At 59.7% G+C, this 19,395-nt stretch overlaps 2 protein-coding genes across 9 annotated transcripts in view; one reads left to right on the forward strand and one right to left on the reverse strand.

Moving 5' to 3' along the window:
* The window catches only part of RAI1 (retinoic acid induced 1), a 131,435-nt gene extending 129,956 nt beyond the window's left edge, over positions 1-1,479 (forward strand). For all 3 annotated transcript variants that reach the window (XR_002726278.1, XR_002726279.1, XM_023191758.1), the window contains exon 6: positions 1-1,479. Coding sequence is in view for 1 of the 3 variants with exons in the window: in XM_023191758.1 (XP_023047526.1) it covers positions 1-15 (15 nt within the window). In the remaining 2 variants the exon portion in view is untranslated.
* Positions 1,378-19,395, reverse strand: part of SREBF1 (sterol regulatory element binding transcription factor 1) — a 26,827-nt gene continuing 8,809 nt past the window's right edge. Inside the window, exons 2-20 of one of the 6 annotated variants that reach the window (XM_026448091.1) lie at positions 13,758-13,847; positions 10,112-10,543; positions 9,562-9,749; positions 9,343-9,477; positions 9,040-9,261; positions 8,287-8,401; positions 7,717-7,937; positions 7,279-7,480; positions 6,982-7,160; positions 6,482-6,743; positions 6,232-6,398; positions 5,873-6,041; positions 5,237-5,345; positions 4,853-4,962; positions 4,631-4,763; positions 4,282-4,447; positions 3,571-3,771; positions 3,368-3,479; positions 1,378-2,868 (exon numbers count right to left, since the gene is read on the reverse strand). In XM_026448091.1, the coding sequence (XP_026303876.1) occupies positions 2,639-2,868; positions 3,368-3,479; positions 3,571-3,771; positions 4,282-4,447; positions 4,631-4,763; positions 4,853-4,962; positions 5,237-5,345; positions 5,873-6,041; positions 6,232-6,398; positions 6,482-6,743; positions 6,982-7,160; positions 7,279-7,480; positions 7,717-7,937; positions 8,287-8,401; positions 9,040-9,261; positions 9,343-9,477; positions 9,562-9,749; positions 10,112-10,543; positions 13,758-13,847 (3,443 nt within the window). In that variant the 3' untranslated portion in view covers positions 1,378-2,638. Of the gene's footprint in view, positions 2,869-3,367; positions 3,480-3,570; positions 3,772-4,281; positions 4,448-4,630; positions 4,764-4,852; positions 4,963-5,236; positions 5,346-5,872; positions 6,042-6,231; positions 6,399-6,481; positions 6,744-6,981; positions 7,161-7,278; positions 7,481-7,716; positions 7,938-8,286; positions 8,402-9,039; positions 9,262-9,342; positions 9,478-9,561; positions 9,750-10,111; positions 10,544-13,757; positions 13,903-15,227; positions 15,785-19,395 lie in introns of those variants that run through there. The other 5 variants (XM_023191762.2, XM_023191765.2, XM_023191764.3 and 2 more) reach the window with 5 other exon arrangements.

The raw sequence follows: 19,395 nt of genomic DNA on the forward strand, positions 1-19,395 counted from the left end.
AGGCTGCCGTTGTAATCCACCCCAACGGCCGGAGGAGCCGCCGGAGCCCGCCTACCCGCCCGTCGCCGAAGGAGAGGAGCCGCCTGCGCAGCCCCCGGGCCTTTGAGCTGCTCCCAGTGCGGGTCCAGAGCCGATCCTTGATCCGGGTCCCGGATCGTGGATCCGGCCGCCTAGGGCTCAGACTTGCGGCCCCGGGTTGGGAGGAAAACCCGTTCCGGAGCCGCCTGCTCCCGGAACCGGACGGCACAGGGCGTTCTTGCCCACCCCAGGGGCTAGGCTTACGGAGGGGGAGCCCGCGGAGCGGCCAGACTCCCCGGGGCGCTCAGCCTCCGGCGAGGGTGTGAGACGGCTTTGGCCTGGGGACGCTTTTCCCCTCTGGAATCTCAAGACGACGTGGCACACATTCCACGTGGGTGCTGTCGCCACCCCAGTCGGTCGTGGCGTGCAGCTGGGAGCCCTGGGCTTGGGTGTGGGGGTCGAAACAGTCCTGGAAGAGGCGGAGGGCGGCTCCTGGCTCCGTGGACTAGGCCGGGGAGAAAGGAAGCCTTTCTAAGAGCGGGCTAGGCAGGCGCCTGCTGGAGGGACCTGAGCCTTTGGAACAAACCGTGCGGAACGCTTCCAGGGGCCTTCCCGCCCAGCCTTTGCCGGATCTGTCGTGCGGTTCGGGCTAAGCCGGGGTAGACCTGGGCTGTGATCAGTTAGGGGTTGCGGGCTCCCCGAGTGTGGGCGGGACTGGGACACCCTTTGGCCTCTGTTCGTCCCCTTTCCAGTCCACCCCACCCCTGGAGCCCAGCCTGGGAGCGCAAAACCCAAGAAGCGGCCAGAACGCACCTCCGGCGGACGGGCGACCGTTGTGCACCACCAAGGGACCGCCGCGCCCGCTCTGCACGGGAGCAGGGACAGCGCTAGATTCGTGTACAAAACCTGTGTACCCCTCTATATATATGTTACATAGAATGTATATATGTTGGGAACATGCTCGCTTCTCCCGTGTGTCGCCGCCATGCGTCGTGCGCCCGCAGCAGAGCCCCAACCGGGCCTTTGCCGGGTAGGGGGCTACCGCGACGCCCCTTGCCCACGCAGCCACCACCGGCCCGGGCCAGTCCCTGCCAGTCCGTCCGCCTGTCCGTCCGTGTCCTCAGCTCTGTCCACGCTTCGATAGGCCTGATGCAGCCCCCAGCCCAGGGCCGCCCTAGCAACTTCCTGTACATATGACTGTAAAATGGTAAACGTGTGTATTATATCTGGCCTCGTTATATAGTGTATATATATGTATACATATACATATATATAATATATATGAAGACTGTAAATGTTAAGACGACTAGTGTTCTTATTAGTATATTGCTTCACACTGAAGATTGTGTGTATCGAGCTGTTTCTAAAAGATGTTTATTTTCCTTAAGAGTAAAAAACAGTCATTGCATTCAGAAAAAAAAAAAAAAAGTCAATAAAGATACAACGATTGTTTTGGAAAATCTGCAGCCCGTGGATTCCGACCAGATTCAGCTGGGAGCTGGGCCAGTCTTCAGGTTGGGGAATGGGAATGAAGGGAGGGGCTCAGGGGGGCATGAATGGAGTCAGGGAGCCTGCCCTTCACAGAACAGGAAACCTCTCCGCCCCGTGCCCCTCTCCAGTGTGGCGGCGGGTCGGGAGGGAGGAGGCTTCTTTGCTGTGAGAGGACCAGGGGACAGGATCGGGGGAGGTGAGACGTGCCAGACTTGCAGGGAGACCCAAGCTGTAGCTCCTGTCATACAACAAACAGGTCCTGGAGAACAGTCCATCCTCCCATACCACCCAGGGACCTGATGGGGACACAACTGGGAGGTGAGAAGGAAGGGACAACTGAGTCCATCGAGGCCTTAAGGGTTGACAGCCCAAACATGAGCCCTGGGAACAGGGGGACAGGTCAGCGGGAGGCCATACAGCCAGCCCTCCCCACCCCCCCTACTAACAAACATCGAAAAGAGCTAAGTTGTGTCCCTTGTGGCCGGAGGGGGAGGGAAGCCTTTTCCTAGGTGCTGGGGGAGGGCCCAAGCACTCTCACTGGTCAGCACATCAATCAGCTGAAGACACAAAACCCAGATTATAAATAATTTCATTTTTAATTCTCTGTACAAAACTTCTCAATCTATGAAAATAAAGTTTGCAAAAGGCAAAGTAGCACAGGAGCCTCAGGTCAGGAGGCTGAGCACGCTGACCTACACTATGTACACGTCTTCCCACGAGGGGGAGAGAGGCCTCTGGGGCAGAGCCCCGCTTGCAGTCCGGGAAAGCCAAGTTGGCTTCCGTCAGCGCAGGGAAATGTACTCATCTCTTCCCTCTAAACAGGAGGAAAAAAGCCACTAAGGTGCCTGCAGAGCAAGGAGGGCCCCCCCCCCCGCCCCGCCCCGAACGGCTCGGCTCCTGCAGTGCCCCGATCGGCCACCAGAGGTCAGCACCATCATGGCCGCCGGTCTTAGGGTCGGGTTCGCAACCCTCCGACTTTCCACCCCGAAGGGACAGCGCAGCCGCGGGTGAACCGTGGAGGCCAGGGTCTCTCGCACTGCCTTCGGCCTTCAGGGCTTCGACACAGGACAGAAGCTGCACGGGACAGAAGTGGCTAGAGACAGGGGTGCTGAGGCCGGGGACACGGGTTCTAGCTGGAAGTGACAGTGGTCCCACCGCCCAGGCGCATGAGCATCTGCTGACAGTCGTGCAGCAGCCGGCGATCGCCAAGCTTCTCGAGCGTGCGCGCCGCCTCAGCCAGCATGCCCACGCGCTGCCCGGGCGCCGACAGGAAGCCAGGGGGCAGGTAGCAGGAGGCTAGCAGCAAGGCCTCCGCGTGCTCCCGCCTCGTGGGCCGCGGCTCCAGCTCCGCCACCGTGCCTGCGCACACAAGGATGTGTCAGGGATGGGGCTCAGGCTGGCCACGCCCCCGCGGGAGCCCCGCCCACACACAAGCAAAGGCACCAGCCGCCCGTACCTGGTATAGAGGTCCCCCTCTCCCCACCCTAGTCTCAGCCCACACATAAAGTCCACAGACTGAGTCACACACGTGTAGTCATAAATCCCACAAATGACAGTCGCCCCAATTTCTTGTGAAAGGAATTGTCATCAGGTAACCAAGAAGATGCTTGTTTTTTTGTTTTCTTGTTTTCTTCCTTGAGATAGGGACTCTCCCTGTCACCCAGGCTCACTGTGGCCTCCAACTCCTGGGCTCAAGCTGTCCTCCTGACTGGGCCTCCCAAAGTGCTAGGCGTGAGCCACGGTGCCAGGCCTGTCTGTCCTGTCTGACACACACGCAGCCTCCCTTGGTATCACACCCCATGTGCGCCCTTCCCTGCTGAGCAGACAGCACATCCCTGGTCAGCAGCTGTCCCCTCACCTCCTTTGCCACCGGGACCTGCCCGCCGCCTGAGACTGCGGTCGAGGAGTTGGTGTGTCCGTGTGGGGCTGGCCCCCGCCATCAGCCGGGCCGTGGCCTCATGTAGGAACACCTGGGGGCCAGGAGAGTGGAGGCTCAGGGCTGTCCCTCTTCACCACTGCCTGACTCCCCATCTTGAGGACAGGGGGCCATTGGGTACTCACCCTCCGCATGGCGGGCCGGAAGCTCTGTGCCAGCCGCCTCAAGCTGCTCAGGTCCCGTTGGAAGCCACGCAGCTCAAGGGCAGAAGCCTGAGGCCCGCTGCTGGCACCCTGGGCTGCCGGGGCCGGGGCCGGGGGCTGCTGCTGCCGCCACAGGCTGGTGCGTACCACAAGGAGCAGGTCACATAGGAACAGCTGCACGGCCTGGGGGTGGCGGGCAGGGCAGGGTCACCAGGGCTCCAGCTCTGGGAGGGGCAGGATGGGGGCCCGTGGTGCCAGGGGCCGGCTCCGGGCTGCACTGCCGAGGCACTGCACCCGCCTCACACACGTGCAATGCAACAGCAATGCACCGCGGGGCCGCCCGCCTCTCTCGGCCCCCACGCCCGCCACCGGCCCGGGAGCAGCTGTCCAGCCCTCCTGATGCAGGGCCTCCAAAGGGGTACTACCACACCATCCACCCCCATCCTCCCAGGGATGGGGAAACTGAGGCCAGGTAAGGGCAACCCCTCTCCTCTGGACAGAAGCCTTAGCCAAAAAGCAAGCTCTGCTGGACCCCCTATGTGCTAGACCCCTCATCCTGGGCTGCGGTGGGCTAACCCCATGGTCTTGGGCTAACCCCATGGTCTTCTGCAGTCCCTGGGGCATGGGGAGAAGGACCAGGGAATGGAAGGCTGAGTCCCCCAGCCCTGCCAGGCCCCTGGCCCCACCCCTCACCTTGTCAATGGAGCTGCTGGCTGGTGTGGTAGCCAGGCTGTCCTGCAGGTACCCACTGGCCTTCTCACAGATGGTCAGGCTGGCTGGACCAGACTCTGCCTTGGCACAGCCCAGCAGGGCCCGGGCAGCCTTGAAGGAGTGCAGAGCCGCCCTGGGCAGGGGTCTCCTGTTGCGACCAGGGCAGAAGAGTGCCAATCAGACCAGTCCACAAGCCCTGGCTGAGTGCCCCCCCCCCCCCACTGCCCTGGCTCGAGTTCCCTGGGGATAAAAGGTGGTGACCCCTCCTGCACAAAGGCTGAGTGGAGGCACAGTGCCCAGGGGATGAGGGGGGAACCTGCCGTGCACTCACTCAGACTCCTGCAGCACCCGGGGCAGGTGCTCCACCAGTGGGCACAGCCGCTCAGCCGCCTCCTCGTCCCGCCGCAGCCAGTGGATCACCACAGCTGTCAGAGAGGCCCACCACTTGGCCACCGGGTCTACGCCTGCAAGAGAGGGAGGGTCCCCTGAACCCTCAGCCAGCCACGCTGCATGGGGACTGAGAAGGGAGCCAGGGCAGGGGCCGGGGGCTCACCAGTGGTGGTGGCCATGCTGGAACTGATGGAGAAGCTGCAGGCAGGAGCCCCCGCGGCATCAGAACAGCTGTTCAGCAGCTGCAGGTACCCGAGGGCATCCGAGAATTCCCTGTGGCAGGAGAGGGCTGGCTGTCGGGACAGATGGCAGGGGTCCTAGGAGGGTGCTGGCCCTCCCCACCTGCCCACTAGAGTACAGCCTGACCCCTGGCTCTGCAAACTGCCACTGTCTCCTCCCATAGGCTGGTGGGGAGAGGAAACCCAGAGAGGAACGAAGGGCGCATGGCACGCATGGTAGCCCAGCTCTGGCCCTCTCCACAGGACAGAGCTATTCCCAGAATCCTGCTGGAGGAGCCTTGCCTGGAGGAGGGCACGACGACACTTACTTGTCCCCATCAGCTGACCCAGGGCTGGGGTTGGGCTGGGTCACACAGTTCAGTGCTCGCTCCAAGAGATGTTCCCGGAATAGCTGAGTCACCTGGGCCAGGGGGTCCACTGTGGAGAAGAGGAGGTGAGTGGGGTGGGGAGCAGGGCCCCACCTTCCTCTCCAAGCTAAGGGCTTTTTCCTGGGTGGGCTGGGGCCATACTCAGGGGCACTGGGAAGTGCCGGCACGCCCCTGGGTGCAGCCCGTGCCAAGGACAGGGGAAAACAGGTGGACATAACTCCCCAGCACCAGCGTTGGCCAGGACAACACTGAGGCCTGCCCTATGCTGCTCCCAAAGGAAAACCGACTTGAGAAGGCACCACTGTTGGCTCTGCTTCCTTACGCCACAGCAGTGCTGCCTGGGGTCACTTCTCCAATCAGCCACCTGCCCTTCAGTCGCTACGTGTGCTTCTGAAAGCCCCAGTGGGAACCGAGACGCACCCAGGCCTTTCCCTTCCTACAGCCCCCACATCAACTACCCATGGCAGGGAGAAGGACTGGGGTGGCCAGAGACAGCCAGAGATTCGGGCGACAAGGGACAGAACAGGAATGAGGACATGGGACAGGAGAGGGGACAGGGAAAGGGTAAGAGAGCACCTGGGTTACCGGCCAAGCTGTACAGGGTCTCCCGTGGGGTACTGAGCACGACCCAGTCCCCATCCACGAAGAAACGGTGGCCCACGGGGTGGCAGAGCCACTGCATGGCAGGAGGCACTGAGCCACTCTGTGCCAGGCAGACCTGGCGGGCACTGCTCAGGAAGAAGCGCTGTAGGGGGGGGAAATGGGCTGTCACAGTGGACACAGGCTGGGGCCAGACCCCAGGCCGAGCCAGGGCTCGGCCTGGATCCCCCTTGGTAAGCACTGCAACATCCCGTGTAACTCTTACCCAGGGAGCCTCTGGAGAAAGCTGCAGGGATAAGCCCCCAGCCCCACCCCACCCCCCGCCACCCACTCACTGTCAGAAAATGCAAGGTCCGTGGGAGACTGGTCTTCACTCTCAATGCAGCTGCCACATAGATCTCGGCCAGCGTTGCCACAGACACGGCATCCCCTGCACACTCTGCCAGGTTCAGGGCACTCAGCGCCAGGTTGGTGGCAGTGAGGTGCCCGCCTGTGTACTTCCCTGGAAGGCAAGCAGGCATGAGGCTGTGGGTGGAGCGCAGGCAGCAGGGAGCACGTCGGAGCCCGCCCCATGCTCGGTCCTACCCATGGTGTGCAGCTGGTGCAGCTTATGGTAGACCAGGGCTGCGTCTCGGGCGCTGGCGCGAGCATCCACCCGTAGAGAACAGTCCCGCTGCAGGCCCCCCGCCCGGCCTGCCAGCCAGCGGCCCACCCAGAGACGCTGCAGCAGGTGACGGATGAGGTTCCAGAGGAGGCTACAAGCCAGGTCCAGGTGGGAGGTGGGCAGGGGCCGGCCCAGTGCCCGCAGGGCCAGCCACAGCTGCTGGGCAGCCTGGGCAAAGTCCCCCTGTGGATGAGGGTTTTCCAGGTGAGAAAAGTGAGGTCACAGCAGCTGCCCCATATCTCAGAAGAGCCACCCACAGCAGGCTCTGAGGGGTGGTGGGGTCTGCGGATGCGTGGCCAGGCACAGGCAGGGCAGGACAGATTCATGGTGTGCACAGGGAGCGAGGAACAAGGGTTGACACCCAGCACCTTCCCAGCCTGGGGTCCCTGCCCTGCCCACTCTGCCAGGGGCAAGCCCTTACCCGGGCCAGGTCCAGGTCAGCCTGCTTGCGATGCCTCCAGAAGTGCACGGCGGGGCCCGAGTGTGGCCGCGTGACTGGCTCACCGTAGACAAAGAGAAGCACCAAGGAGACCAGCACCAGCAGCCCATTGAGCAGCCAGACCACTGGGGGCAGCAGCCACTGGGCCCAGCCAGGCCCATCTATGGACAGAGGGAAAGCTGGGGACACAGCTCCCAGGAAATCCAGAGCCCCAAGTTCACAAGCCTGGGGGCTCCCCCAGAGCGCCCTCCCGAAGATGCCAGGGCTGGCCAGTCCCACCTCTACTCTCGGTGCCCAGCACATTGCGCCCAGGGCTGTGGTAGACGCTGGTGATATCTGAGGGGCCGGGAAGCCCCCGGGCCCCCAGCAAGGAGGCCAAGGGGTTGCAGGACAGGCAGAGGAAGACGAGCGTGCACAGGGCCAGGCGGGAGCGGTCCAGCATGCCCCGGCTGTGCGGAGACGGCCGCTGCTCTGGCTTTGCCTGGTGGGGGTGGGCAGGGTGGTGAGGGCAGAACCAGAGGGACCCCAGAGACCATGAGGCTGGGAAGGGGGGTCAGGATTCTGCCCACCTTACTGTGGGACCCCACATGGCTCCAGGCCTCAGTTATTCTGTCTATGAAATGGGAGGTAGGATCTGTTAGGGTCTTCCTGACCCTGTCCTGAGGTTCAGAGGATATGGCTGGGAGTGGGGAAGGGGGCACCGTGGCAGGGCCCAACCTTGCTGTCCTCGAAGACTGGGCTGTCAGGCTCCGAGTCACTGCCACTGCCACCGCTGCCACTGCCCCTGCTGCCAAGGGACAAGGGGCTGCTCTGGAAGGGCGAGCCGGCATCCGAGGGGGGTGGGGTCAGCGTGTCCTCCACCTCAGTCTTCACGCCCTCCATCAGCACGTCTGTGTTCCCTTCACTGCCACAGGCCGACACCAGATCCTTCAGAGATTCTGTGGACCGGAAGGAACAGAGCCAGGAGTAAAGGTTGGATATGTGACCCCAATCAGAGCTTAGGCCCTTGGGGGTCTAGGGACTGCTGCAGCTCCTAAAGCTGGCCCAGGAAACTTCGATGGGGCTGGGTTAGGGCCAAAGGGAGGCGCCAGGGCTCTTTCAGGACCAGAGGTAGCCAAGGGACTAGAGCTGAAGGCAGGGCTAGAGCCAAGGGTGAGGTAGGCGGGGCAGAGGGTGGGCCAGAACCAAGGGCAGGGTGGGGCTAGGGACAGGGGGCATGGCCGGGGTGGGGGGCGGAGCAGGGCTAGAGGAGAGGCCCAACTGGAGCTCAATAAAGCCAGGACTCACTGCTTTTGTGGACAGCAGTGCGCAGACTTAGGTTCTCCTGCTTGAGTTTCTGGTTGCTGTGTTGCAGAAAGCGAATGTAGTCGATGGCCTTGCGCAAGACAGCAGATTTATTCAGCTGCACGGTGTGGAAAGGAGGGGGAGAGCACAGGTGGCCCGTGAGGTCGGGGGTTGTGGGGTTGGGGGGCCCTACCAAGGGGTTGCGGAGCTGCTTTGCAACACTACTGCCTCAGGACCTTTGCATTTGTTCCTTCTACCTGAAGTGTTCCTCGCCTAGTAGCACCCACCTCCCAGGCCGAGCATAGCGTTAGGATGTAAGATGCAAACAGCAGGGTCTGGCTAGCTGCTGCTGTGCCTGCCGCCGTCTCAGGGGGGCCTTCCCTGGCTACCACCAGGGGACCCTCATCATCCCTCTTCCTGCTTTCTCTGCAATGAGTCAAATGTGGTGGACTCGAGCACTTGTCCATCCTGCCTACTGTCCATCTCCCCCACCAGAACATCGGCTCCTCTTTGAGGGACAATTTTTGTCTGTCTTGTTCATTGCTGCATCCCCCATGCCTAGCACAGCCCCACCTTTATTGAAGAGGTCTGCAAACCCGTTTAACTAAATAAATGAGGCTGGCCAGGCCTGGGGATGCTGAAGCCCAGTTCCCTGCTTGTCCAGGCTCAGTCTCACTCCCTCTCTTCCTTCCAGTTACCCCGATCTGTTCCTTCCTAGGGACACCCCAGTCTGTGCCCCTGCAGGCCTCTCCACACCTTTGCCTCAGTGCCCACCACCAGATCCTTGAGCTCAATGATTTTGTCGTTGATGGAGGAGCGGTAGCGCTTTTCAATGGCGTTGTGGGCTGTGCGCTTCTCTCCACGGCTCTGGGCTGAGCCCGGGGCCTTGCTGCCCGCCGCCAGCCGGTTGATAGGTAGCTTGTCCGCATCCACAACCAGCGGGACTGTTGCCAAGATGGTTCCGCCACTCACCAGGGTCTGCAGGACCAGGCACATGTTACCAGTGGGGCGTGTGTGTGTGCAGACCCCACTCCCTTATGCCCTGCCCACATCACCCACCGGCAAAGGCCCTGTCTGCACAGTGGTGCCAGAGACCAGGGGGCTGAGACCCGCCGCCTTCACAGTGGCTCCGTCTGTCTTCATGGCTGTCAGAAGCAGCGAGTCTGCCTTGATGAAGTGGGGCTGCAGCAGGACCTGAGGGTGGGAGAGGGCTTGGCTGTAAGCTGTGTGGCTGGGCCAGGGGCTGTGCCCTCCCCAACCCCTGGCCAGACCCCTCACCGGGACCTGCTGGATCTGCGAGGTCACAGTGGTCGTTGCAGGGGCTGCCGTGGGGGCAGCTGTGACTGTCAGTAGCCGCTGGGGGGCCACACTCTGGACCTGTGTGTGCAAGGGGACGGGCGGGACCCCTGGCGGGGAAGCCAGTGGCAGGCCAGGCAGCGGCTGCTGGGTGCTCCCAGGAGGGCTCCCTGCAGAAACAAAGCCTGGGGCTGCAGGCACAGACTGCCCTCTCCCACTTTCAACCTGCTCTTCAGGCCTCTATCACCAACTGGCCTTGGATGAGTCGTTGCCCCATGTGGCCTCCTATGGACAGTCCCTGCCTGGGCCCTGATGCAAATGCACTGGCTTCAAGCCAGGCCTGCGGTCTGAGGTTGCGCCTACCCTGGCAATAAGCACACCAGGACTGCTAGTAACAGGGTGTCTCAAGCGCAGAGTGGAGCCCCAATTTCTAGAGCCTGCACAGACCTCTACTCACATCACAGCAGAAGCTTCTTCCTGTGCTCCTGGGAGTCCCACCCCAGGTGTCCCTCCCACCACACATCCCCCTTACCTGTAGAGAAGCCTCCCGGAGGGCTGGGGTAGCCTAACACAGGGGTGGAGCTGAACTGCGGTGGGGCTGGGGCTGGGAAGCTCTGTGGCAGGAGGGCCCCTGGCAGGGGCTGCGGGGTGGGGGTCTGCAGGATGCTCAATGGCACTGACTCTTCCTTGATACCAGGCCCAGGGGAGAAAGTGGGCACGGACGGGTACATCTTCAATGGAGTGGGTGCAGGCTGGGGAGGGGACAGGGGTGAGGGTGCTGCCTTCGGCCCGCTCAGGAAGTCTTCAAGAGAGGAGCTCAGTGTGGCAGGAGGTGGAGACAAGCTGCCTGGGGAGCTGGTATCGGGGCTGGCAGGGTCTGTGCCCCCTGGCCCACTCCCAGCATAGGGCGGGTCAAACAGGCCAGGGAAGTCACTGTCTTGGTTGTTGATAAGCTGAAGCATGTCTGTGAAAAGGAGAAGATGTGTGAGCAAGGCAGAGACTGACCCCCAAACAGGGCATTGCATACATCCAAACACAACCCTATTTGCACAACCCTTGTTGGCACACAGCTGTATGTGTGGGCAATGCCACCAGAACAGAAAGCCACCCACAGGAGCTGGTGTTCCCGACACACAGCCATTTCACAAGCACCTGTGCTGTCTCGAGCAATGCCTGCTGCTGCGAGTGCATCACAATACCTGGACAAGGTGGGCACCACAAGGCTCACAATCTTGCCCCACAGCTAGGCTGGGAGGCTGGGGCTGAGCCCAGGGTCGGGCCCAAGACTGCAGACTTCAGAGCCTAAGCTCTTCCCACCACCCAGTATTTGCCCAAATATCTGGCAACATCCTTAGCCCACAGCAAACAGCAGGCTCAAATTCATTCACTCATTGACTCATTCGATGAGCATGTGCTGAGTGCCCACACTATGCCAGGCACTGTTCCTGGCTGTGAATAAGAAAAATCCCTGCCTAGAACCAGGCAACTTCCTGGGGAGCTGGGAATGTCCTGTATCTTGATGTGGATGATGGTAAACTTTTACTCCTGTCTTCACGGGGCATATACATTCTACAAGACATCCACCTCTGAGTCCACACACACACACTCGTACACACACATATACACACACATATACACACACATATACACACACAGACACATACACACACTTATACACACACAGACACACCTACACACATACACTCATAGACACACTCATAGACACGTACATTCATACACACACACCTACACACATACACACACTCATAGACACACTCATACACACAGTCTTATACACACACTCGCATACACACACACACTCATACACACACATGTCCACACTGCACTGTGGACTCAGACCAGCTTCCAAGCATTTGCCCATGAGGTGACCAACCCTTCCAGACAGGTCTCCTGCCCTGTCCACAGTCCATCAGCGCCCACCTCACACAGAACAAAAGGAATCCAGAGGCCCAGGTGCAGCCTTCCCTGGCCCCACTGGGGCCTGTTTCTCAATGTGTGAAACAGGGGCATGTCTCCGTCCACAGATCCAGCAGCTCCAGTCTTTGGAACGGAGATGGGGACAGGGAGGGAAGAGCAGCTTAGGGCAAGTGGGAAACAGGACAGAGGGGGTCTTCATACAGGGGCGATGGACCCTACACCCCACCACTGGCCACTCCTGGTCTCATCCTAAAAGGCTCCCCCAGCAGGATCCTCTGGGCACTGAACTTGACAAAGCAACTTAGAAACTGCTGAGGAGTGGGTGATTTTCCCCTCCCCTCAGTTTACAGGGGGAAGAGGGGCACCGAGAGAGGCAGGATTGCCTTGAGGCCCTGAAGAAGTGGTGGGATCCTCTGTGACCAAGGACCAACTGTGCAGCCTGGGCCCACTCTTCCTAGGGCAGCGCAGGATCTCCAAAGAGAATGGCGACAGGGAAGTCCCCCAAGAGAACCCCAGATCAGAGCAGGGTCCTCATCCACGCTGGAAGGACTCTAAGGGTGGGGGCCCATGTCAGAAGGGTGGGTCTGGGCCAAAAGCCAGGCCCACTGTGGGGCTACCCACATTGACGGAGCCAGGCTAGGCCCCTAATCTTCACCCACAGCTGAGAGGGTGGTGTGATCATTGGCCCCATTCTACACATGAAGAAACTGAGCTGTAGAGAGGTGACTTACTGGCCTAAGTTCTTATAGAGTCTGATACTAAACTGAGTCCAGACCCTACTTGACTCCAATGCCCCAACCACTGGCCACTATCCTAGACTACCTGAAAAGATTAGCTCACCTCATCTTGAGACAAGAAAAGACACTGAGGTTCAGGAAGGACCACAAGCAGCCCAAGAGCATGCAGTGGGGTTCAAACCCAGGTCTACAAAATCCTGAATCTGTTGTCTCTGTGCCTTTTCTTGCCCCACCAAGAAGCCAAGAGCCAGGCTGCTATCACCAACCCATTACTCAGTGGAACAGACCAAGGCTTAGGGCCGAGCCAGCTGCTGGCCACATGGCCAACCAGTGTCTCTCTGTATAGAGTTCTGGGCTCAAGTCCAGGCTTTGCCTGCAGCCAAGTAGCCTCAAGACCCAGGCCTGGCCACTCAGGGCTTTGATTTCATCTCTGCAAAAGCAAGTGCTGTCTGTCCTGACTCCTTCCTCCTCATACAGACTGGGACACACTCCCACCTCAGCCCCGCCTGGCCATGGGCCCTCTCCCCCAGCTGGCGCCTGGCAGCCTATCTGGCTCAGCCCAGGGCCCTCTAACCCACTCACGGTGGCACCCATTCTGCAGAATGCTCTCTAAGACAATGGGGACCTCCAGTGCTCTCAGGATCCCCAGTCTGAGCTCCCAGCCCTGCCCACCACCAGCTTGAAGTGGAGCCTGGACCAACAGCCTCCTCTCACTGGCCCCAGTTTCCTCATCTGTACAACAGAAAGATTAAACCCTTTTTGGTAGGGCTGCCCGCGGCTTTGCTTAGCAGGCAGCTGGCACAGAGTGGAGACCCAGCATCGCCTACTGACAGGTACCCAGGCAGGGAAGTTACTGCAGGAGGGGAAATTTCCTAGAGCAGTTTGCAGAATAGGATGGGTTGGCAGCCCCAGTCTCCCTGGCTTCTCAAGTAGAAACTCTTCTGGTTTGTGGACGCTCCAGGTCACAAGTCATCAAGTCATAATGGACTTTCAACTGCAGGGTTTCCCAGCCCTTGTGAGCCTCTTTGATAGATGGGGGAAACTGAGGCCTGAAAGAAAAACTGACAATTTTGACAATCTAGGGCTCCCACTGTCTGCCTGAAGAGTCTAAGATGCCCACAATAGGCAGGGGTGCCGAACAGGGCAGACGCTGTAGCAGACAGGGACAACGGGCTCTCCTCCCTGCTTCCTCCTGGTCCTGTCCCAAAGCGGGTGCAGAGAATGTAGAGAAGGCCACCCTCTCCCTCCAAACCCTCTTAGGTCGGGATGCTGCTGTCGGGTCTCTAAGCAAACCCTTCCCCTTGAGTTGCAGGGGGCACTAATTTGATAGGGGGTAGCCCCCCACTTCCCCAGTGAGCTGGTAACTGTCACACCTTCTCCCTCAGGAAGGGGATCTTTCCTGCTCAAGTTCCGTAGCCCCCATGCCTGCCCACCCCAGGAGAACCTGCAGGAGACGGAGGCATTGTATAAAGGGCTGGGGCCGGGGGGAGCCTCCAAAAATACCTTCGAACGTGCAATCCATGGCTCCACGATCTGCGCCCGCCCTTGGGGCGTCCAGGCGGCTGGCCCTACCCCTCCCCGCGCCGACTTCACCTGTCAAGGCGCGGCGGAGTTTTGAAGCCGTTGAGCGCTGCGGTGCGCCCGCCCCGCCCCGCCCCGCCCCCAGCCCCGCCCCGCCTGCAGGTCCCGCCCCAGCCCGCCCCTCGGGGCTGCGGGCCGGGCATGGGGTGAGCGCGCGCGGCCAATCAGAGGCCGTGCTGCCGCCTCGCTAGGGCCCCGCCCCGGCCCCCGCCCCACCTCCCCACGGCGGCGGGGACTCGGGTTTCACCCCGCGGCGCTGAATGGGGCTGGGGTTACTAGCGGACGTCCGCCTTTAACCCGCTCGGCGCCAGCGTCTGCCGGGGTTACTGGCGGTCACCGGCCCTCAGCTCCCGCCCCCTTCGTTAAAGGGTCAAAGCAGAGAGGTCCTGGCCCAACACGCCAGAACTCTGTGTTCGAAATTACTGGTTCGCTGGCACCCTGAGCGAGCCTTAACCACTCCAACCCTCAGTTTACTCCTCCAGAAACAGGACACTCATTATCTCCCTGGCGTCGAATGGTATAAGGGAGATAATCTGGGTGCAGCACTTAGTATGCAAGAAGCGCTTAATTAAGGCCAAGGGCTGCCGAGTGGTGGCTGCGGTGGGTGCATGGACCTCCCCCTTCTAGGGCAGCCCCAGGAAGGGGCCACCCTTCACCGCAGCGGGGCTGATGGTCTGGGATGCGGCCACTCCTGAAAACAGGTCACTTCCGGGAAACTGAGGCCCGGACATAGGAGTTTCCCGACTGCAGCACCGATGTCCCTTTGCCGGTGGGTGAAGTCTGCCCCTCCCCCTCAAAGCCTCACAACTCAGCAGTCACCAAGTGAATCCCGACCCCCTTATTCATTATAGGACCCTGGGAGGTCAGGAAGGGATGCAGTCCCTAGGACAGAAGATGGGTAAGGGAGGGGTGACAGGCTCTGGGGCTCTTTTGAGGAGGTGCCTGGGCCTGTCTTCCCTCTTCTGTTAAAGGTAAAAGTTACACACACACACACACAAATGATCAGAGCCTGGTCAGATGATTTTGTAGCCAAATAGACCACCAGCAAAGCCTGCCTTTGCCCCAACCTGCAGGCCAGTGCCTCTGACCGGCCCCCGCCCCAGTTGGCTGCAACCTGGGAGGGTGCCTGAACCCTGGGCAGACCCAGCGACTCAGCAGTCCGTTGGGGGCTGGGGTCCCTGTGGCCTCAACCTTGCTCTCTTTTCAGGACCCTAAGCAAGAAAACCCAGCCATGTCTCTCTCGCACTGTCCAGTCCAGGCCCTTATTTTCCAGCTTTGGGAGGTTCAAGGACAACAGACGGCCTCTCTAGCACGGCCCAACCCTCCCCTCAGCCTGTGGGTGTTTCCTCACCCCCAAAACAAAACAGCATTGCTCTTGGCAAAGGCTCTGACCTGAGTGACTTAAGACAGGGAAGCGTCCTCGACCGAAAAGCATGCTGAGAGCTGAACTCCAGGCACGAGTTCCCCATGGCCTCCCAGCCTGGTTCTTTCATTACTTTGCTCCCCAGTTTCTGAGCCCAGAATGTGGTGGCACCAACAAGCAGATACTAGCCTGAGACAGCAGGGCCAGGGCCACCCCGAAGCCTGTCCCCTCCCCTTACCCATCTTGGCTTTACCACATATTCCTCCTGCCTCTTATTGGTGTCTTTATTTGTCTCATCTTCCTGCTCTAACCCCCTCCTATCCCACGGAGGAAGTGGGGTGGGAGAGGGCGGTTGCTCTCTGAGCCCCAGGGGCAGCAGAGTCATTAAAGGCTCTGGTGGGGGTGGGGGGGCCTTCCAAGAGGAGGAAGTGTGACCCGAGAACAGAGGGTTGGCCCTTGGGCAGAGGGCACAGACTAAGCTAAGATGCCCCAAGGGCTTGGGTGCCACCAGCCATGGCCACCCTCTGAAACTCAAGGCCTGGCCAAACCCTGGCTCAGTCTCCCCTGGGGCTGATCTATGGGTCAATTTCTTTTTTTTTGAGACAGAGTCTGGCTCTGTCACCCAGGCTGGAGTGTAGTGGTGCAATCTCAGTTCACTGCAACCTCCGCCTCCCGAGTTCAAGTGACTCTCCTGCCTCGGCCTCCTGAGTAGCTGGGATTACAGGTGTGCGCCACCACACCTGTAATGAAATGTAATTTTTGTATTTTTAGTAGACACAGGGTTTCACCTTGTTGGCCAGGCTGGTCTTGAACTCCTGACCTCAGGTGATCCTCCCGCCTCAGCCTCCCAACATGTTGGGATTACAGGCGTGAGCCACCGCACCCGGCCTGCTGGCCGATTTCTGTGAAAGCTGGTCACCAGGCTAAGACTAAAAAAGGAAACTCTAGAGCCAGCCCTGCAGCCTCCCTCAGAGACACACCCAAGCGGGCTATCTGGGGCTACATGCCAGGGCCTGCTCTTTCTTCAGCCCCTCACTGGCTGTGTGATGGGGACAGTCCACTGCTCCTCTCTGAGCTCCCACACCTACGGTCTCCTCAGGTGGTAATTCTGGGAGAGCAAGTGTGTAAAACATCCATCACTCAACAGTCTCAACAAAGGTTAGTTCTTTCTACAGCAATTAGAATGGTTTAGGACTGGAAAATCAGGTAGTGAGTTGCCTGATACTTGCAGTATTCACGTCGGAGCTCCATTACCATTCGATTGAGTCACTTTTGTTGTTGTTGTTGTTTGTTTGTTTTTTAAGGGGAGTTAACAGGGCCAGTCTAGAGTAGGGCAGCTGAGGCACCTTGGGTTCACAATTTAAGGAAGAGCCTCTCTTGCCTCCCCTAGTCCCTGCCCTGGAAGCTGGGAGAGCTGGTCTTTAGAGGCTGTGGCACCCAAATTGCGGCCCACCCGCGGGCGAACCAGGCTTCCCCACGAACACTGAGAAGGCGCTTCTGGTTCCCACACACATTCTGAACACAGGAAGGAAGAGGAGGCACAGACTCTGGGCCATGGTGGTCCCACCTGCTCCCTCGTTCACCTTCCCCAGGCTTGTGAAGCCCTGCCACCGCCTCCCCAAACCTGCGTTCCTCCTCTTCCCTCTTCTTCCTCTCCTGCCCTGATTCTATCAGGACCCAACAGGAAACCTGAACCCCCACCCGGCATCCCTCCCCAGTTCTACCTTCAAACCTCTCTCTGAAGGCAGATGCGGGCGCCCTTTAATGACTCTGGCCAGTGTATTCTGTGAGGCCATGAGGGAAATCCTGGGCAGGCCTCATAGCATGCGCTTGCAGGGCCCAGCTCTGACCAGCACAGAAGCCTACAACTCACACAAGGCCTTGAACCCCAAACAACCTCCTGGAAGAGGAAGCTCTCCACCTGCCCCCACGGCCTTGTCCACAGAACCCAGATCCATCTCTCTGACAATATCTGCTGTGTGCCAATTCTGTGCCAGGCACTGGGGCCATTGTAGATGAGGTGGTCAGGGCAGCCCACCTTAGGAGGTGACATATGAAAGAAGCCTGAATGAAATGAGGGAGTGGGCCAGAAGGGAGGGCAGAAGAAACTGTGTGTGCAAAGGCCCCGAGGTGGGCATGGGCAGGACAGGAGGAGCAGAGGCAGTGAGGGGGTGGAGGCCAGGATGGCCACCAAGGAGCTGGGATTCCAACTCAGGTTGGTCTGTCATCTGAGCCAAGGACCCCAATTCTCCAGGGAATGGGTGGGAAAGGTATTTGCAAATTGATCCCTGCACTGCAGATCACAAAGCTGCACCAACTGTGAAGAAGGGTCAGCCACTGGGGAGGACGAGGCACAGTGGCTCGTGGGATTCCAGAGCACACCCTCTCTGCCTGCTAACTGAGGTGGCAGGGTGGGGATGGGTGCCCACCATCCCTCCAGGGAGCTGGCTGCACCCTGCCTGCTGTTCTGCTCTCCCACCAGGCACCTCCTTGATCCTCCTAACTGAAGTCAGCTGGTTGTGTATCCAGCAGGGGCACAGGCTGCCCTTTGTGCGCTCAGGTGCCCCAGGGGCACAAGTGTGTGCCGGCTCTTCCTGGAATGGGATGCGCCCATGGCTGGAGCCCCAGGTGCACCTGGGCGCAAGTCCTCTTGAGGAAACTAAGGCTCAGACGGAGGCCTTGTGCCCAAAGTCCCACAGCTGCCATGTGAAGAATCTGGGATGCAAACCCCATTCTGCAGACCCCAGAGCCTGCCCTTCAGCCCCAGCTTACCAGGGACAGCAGTGAGCCCCAACTCTGGCCTGCCTCTGCCCTGACCAGCTGTCCTCATTTGTCGCAGTTCAATGAGTGTGTGCAGAGTGCAAGGACAGAAAGGACAACACGAAGCTCTTTAAGGCTCAGCTCCTCCCGGAGACTTCCTAACTACCAGCCTCCCCCGCCTTCCCCCCCACCCTGAGATCCATCCACCTCCCCTGCCAAATTAGAGGTTGGGTCTCAGCTGGGGGCCCCTCCTGGCAGGGCCTGAACCAGCTGTGATCACAGCCTCACCCAGCACAGGGCTGACCACAGCAGGGACCCCAGTCAAAGGCTATGCCAACTCCAGCCACGACTTCCTCCACCCTCGTCTGCCTCCGCCCCCATCCCCTAACTGGTATCTCCCTGGGCCTCCTTTTCCCTGCCTGCTTTCTGAACACTGCACACTATTAGAGGCCAGGCTGTTCCCTCCACCAGGACTATCCTTTCCACCTGGCGAATTCCTATTCCTCCATCAAAACTTGCTGTGACGCCACCTCACATTCTTTCCTCGTCTATGCCCCTCCACACGCCAGCTCCCAACACAATGACCGTCCGACCCTGTAAACCTCACAGCCATGCTTCCTCCTCCCCATTAGGCTCTTCCCGGAGCTACAGGTGTGCAGAATCACCCTCAACAGAACCTGTGAGATGGCGATTACATGTGATGCTGATCGGCACCAATTCAGACACCTTGTCTGAGAGGTGGCCCAGGGCACATACTTATCACCTGCAGCTGAAAAACAACCCATGGGCCTGATGCAGTGGCAATTCTGGGAATAGCCCCTGCTGCTGGGCACCTGTTCTCAGTCAAAATGGCAGTGCTAAGGTTTGGCGTGGTGCCTCACGCCTGTAATCACAGCACTTTGGGAGGCCGAGGCAGGCAGATCACTTGAGCCCAGGAGTTTGAGACCGGCCTGGGCAATATAGCAAGACCCCAGCTCTACAAAAAGTTTTAAAAATAGCTGGGCATGGTGGCATGAGCCTATAGTCTCAGTTACTCTGGAGGCTGAAGTGGGAGGATCCTTTGAGCCCAGGAGTTCAACATTGCAGCAACCTGTGATTGTGCCACGGCATTCCAGCCTGGGTGATAGAGCAAGACCCTGTCTCTGAAAACACAGGCTCATGCCTGTAATCCCAACACTTTGGGAGGCCGAGGCACGCAGATCATGAGGTCAGGAGATTGAAACCATCCTGGCCAACATGGTGAAATCCAGCCTCTACTAAAAATACAAAAATCAGCTGGGCGTGGTGGTACGTGCCTATAGTCCCAGCTACTTGGGAGGCTGAGGCAGGAGAATCGCTTGAACCCAGGAGGCAGAGGTTGCAGTCAGCTGAGATCATGCCACTGCACTCCAGCCTGGGCAACAGAACCAGACTCCATCTCAAAAAAAAAAAAAAAAA

Source organism: Piliocolobus tephrosceles, chromosome 16 (assembly GCF_002776525.5).
Source record: "Piliocolobus tephrosceles isolate RC106 chromosome 16, ASM277652v3, whole genome shotgun sequence".
Classification (NCBI taxonomy): Eukaryota; Metazoa; Chordata; class Mammalia; order Primates; family Cercopithecidae; genus Piliocolobus; species Piliocolobus tephrosceles.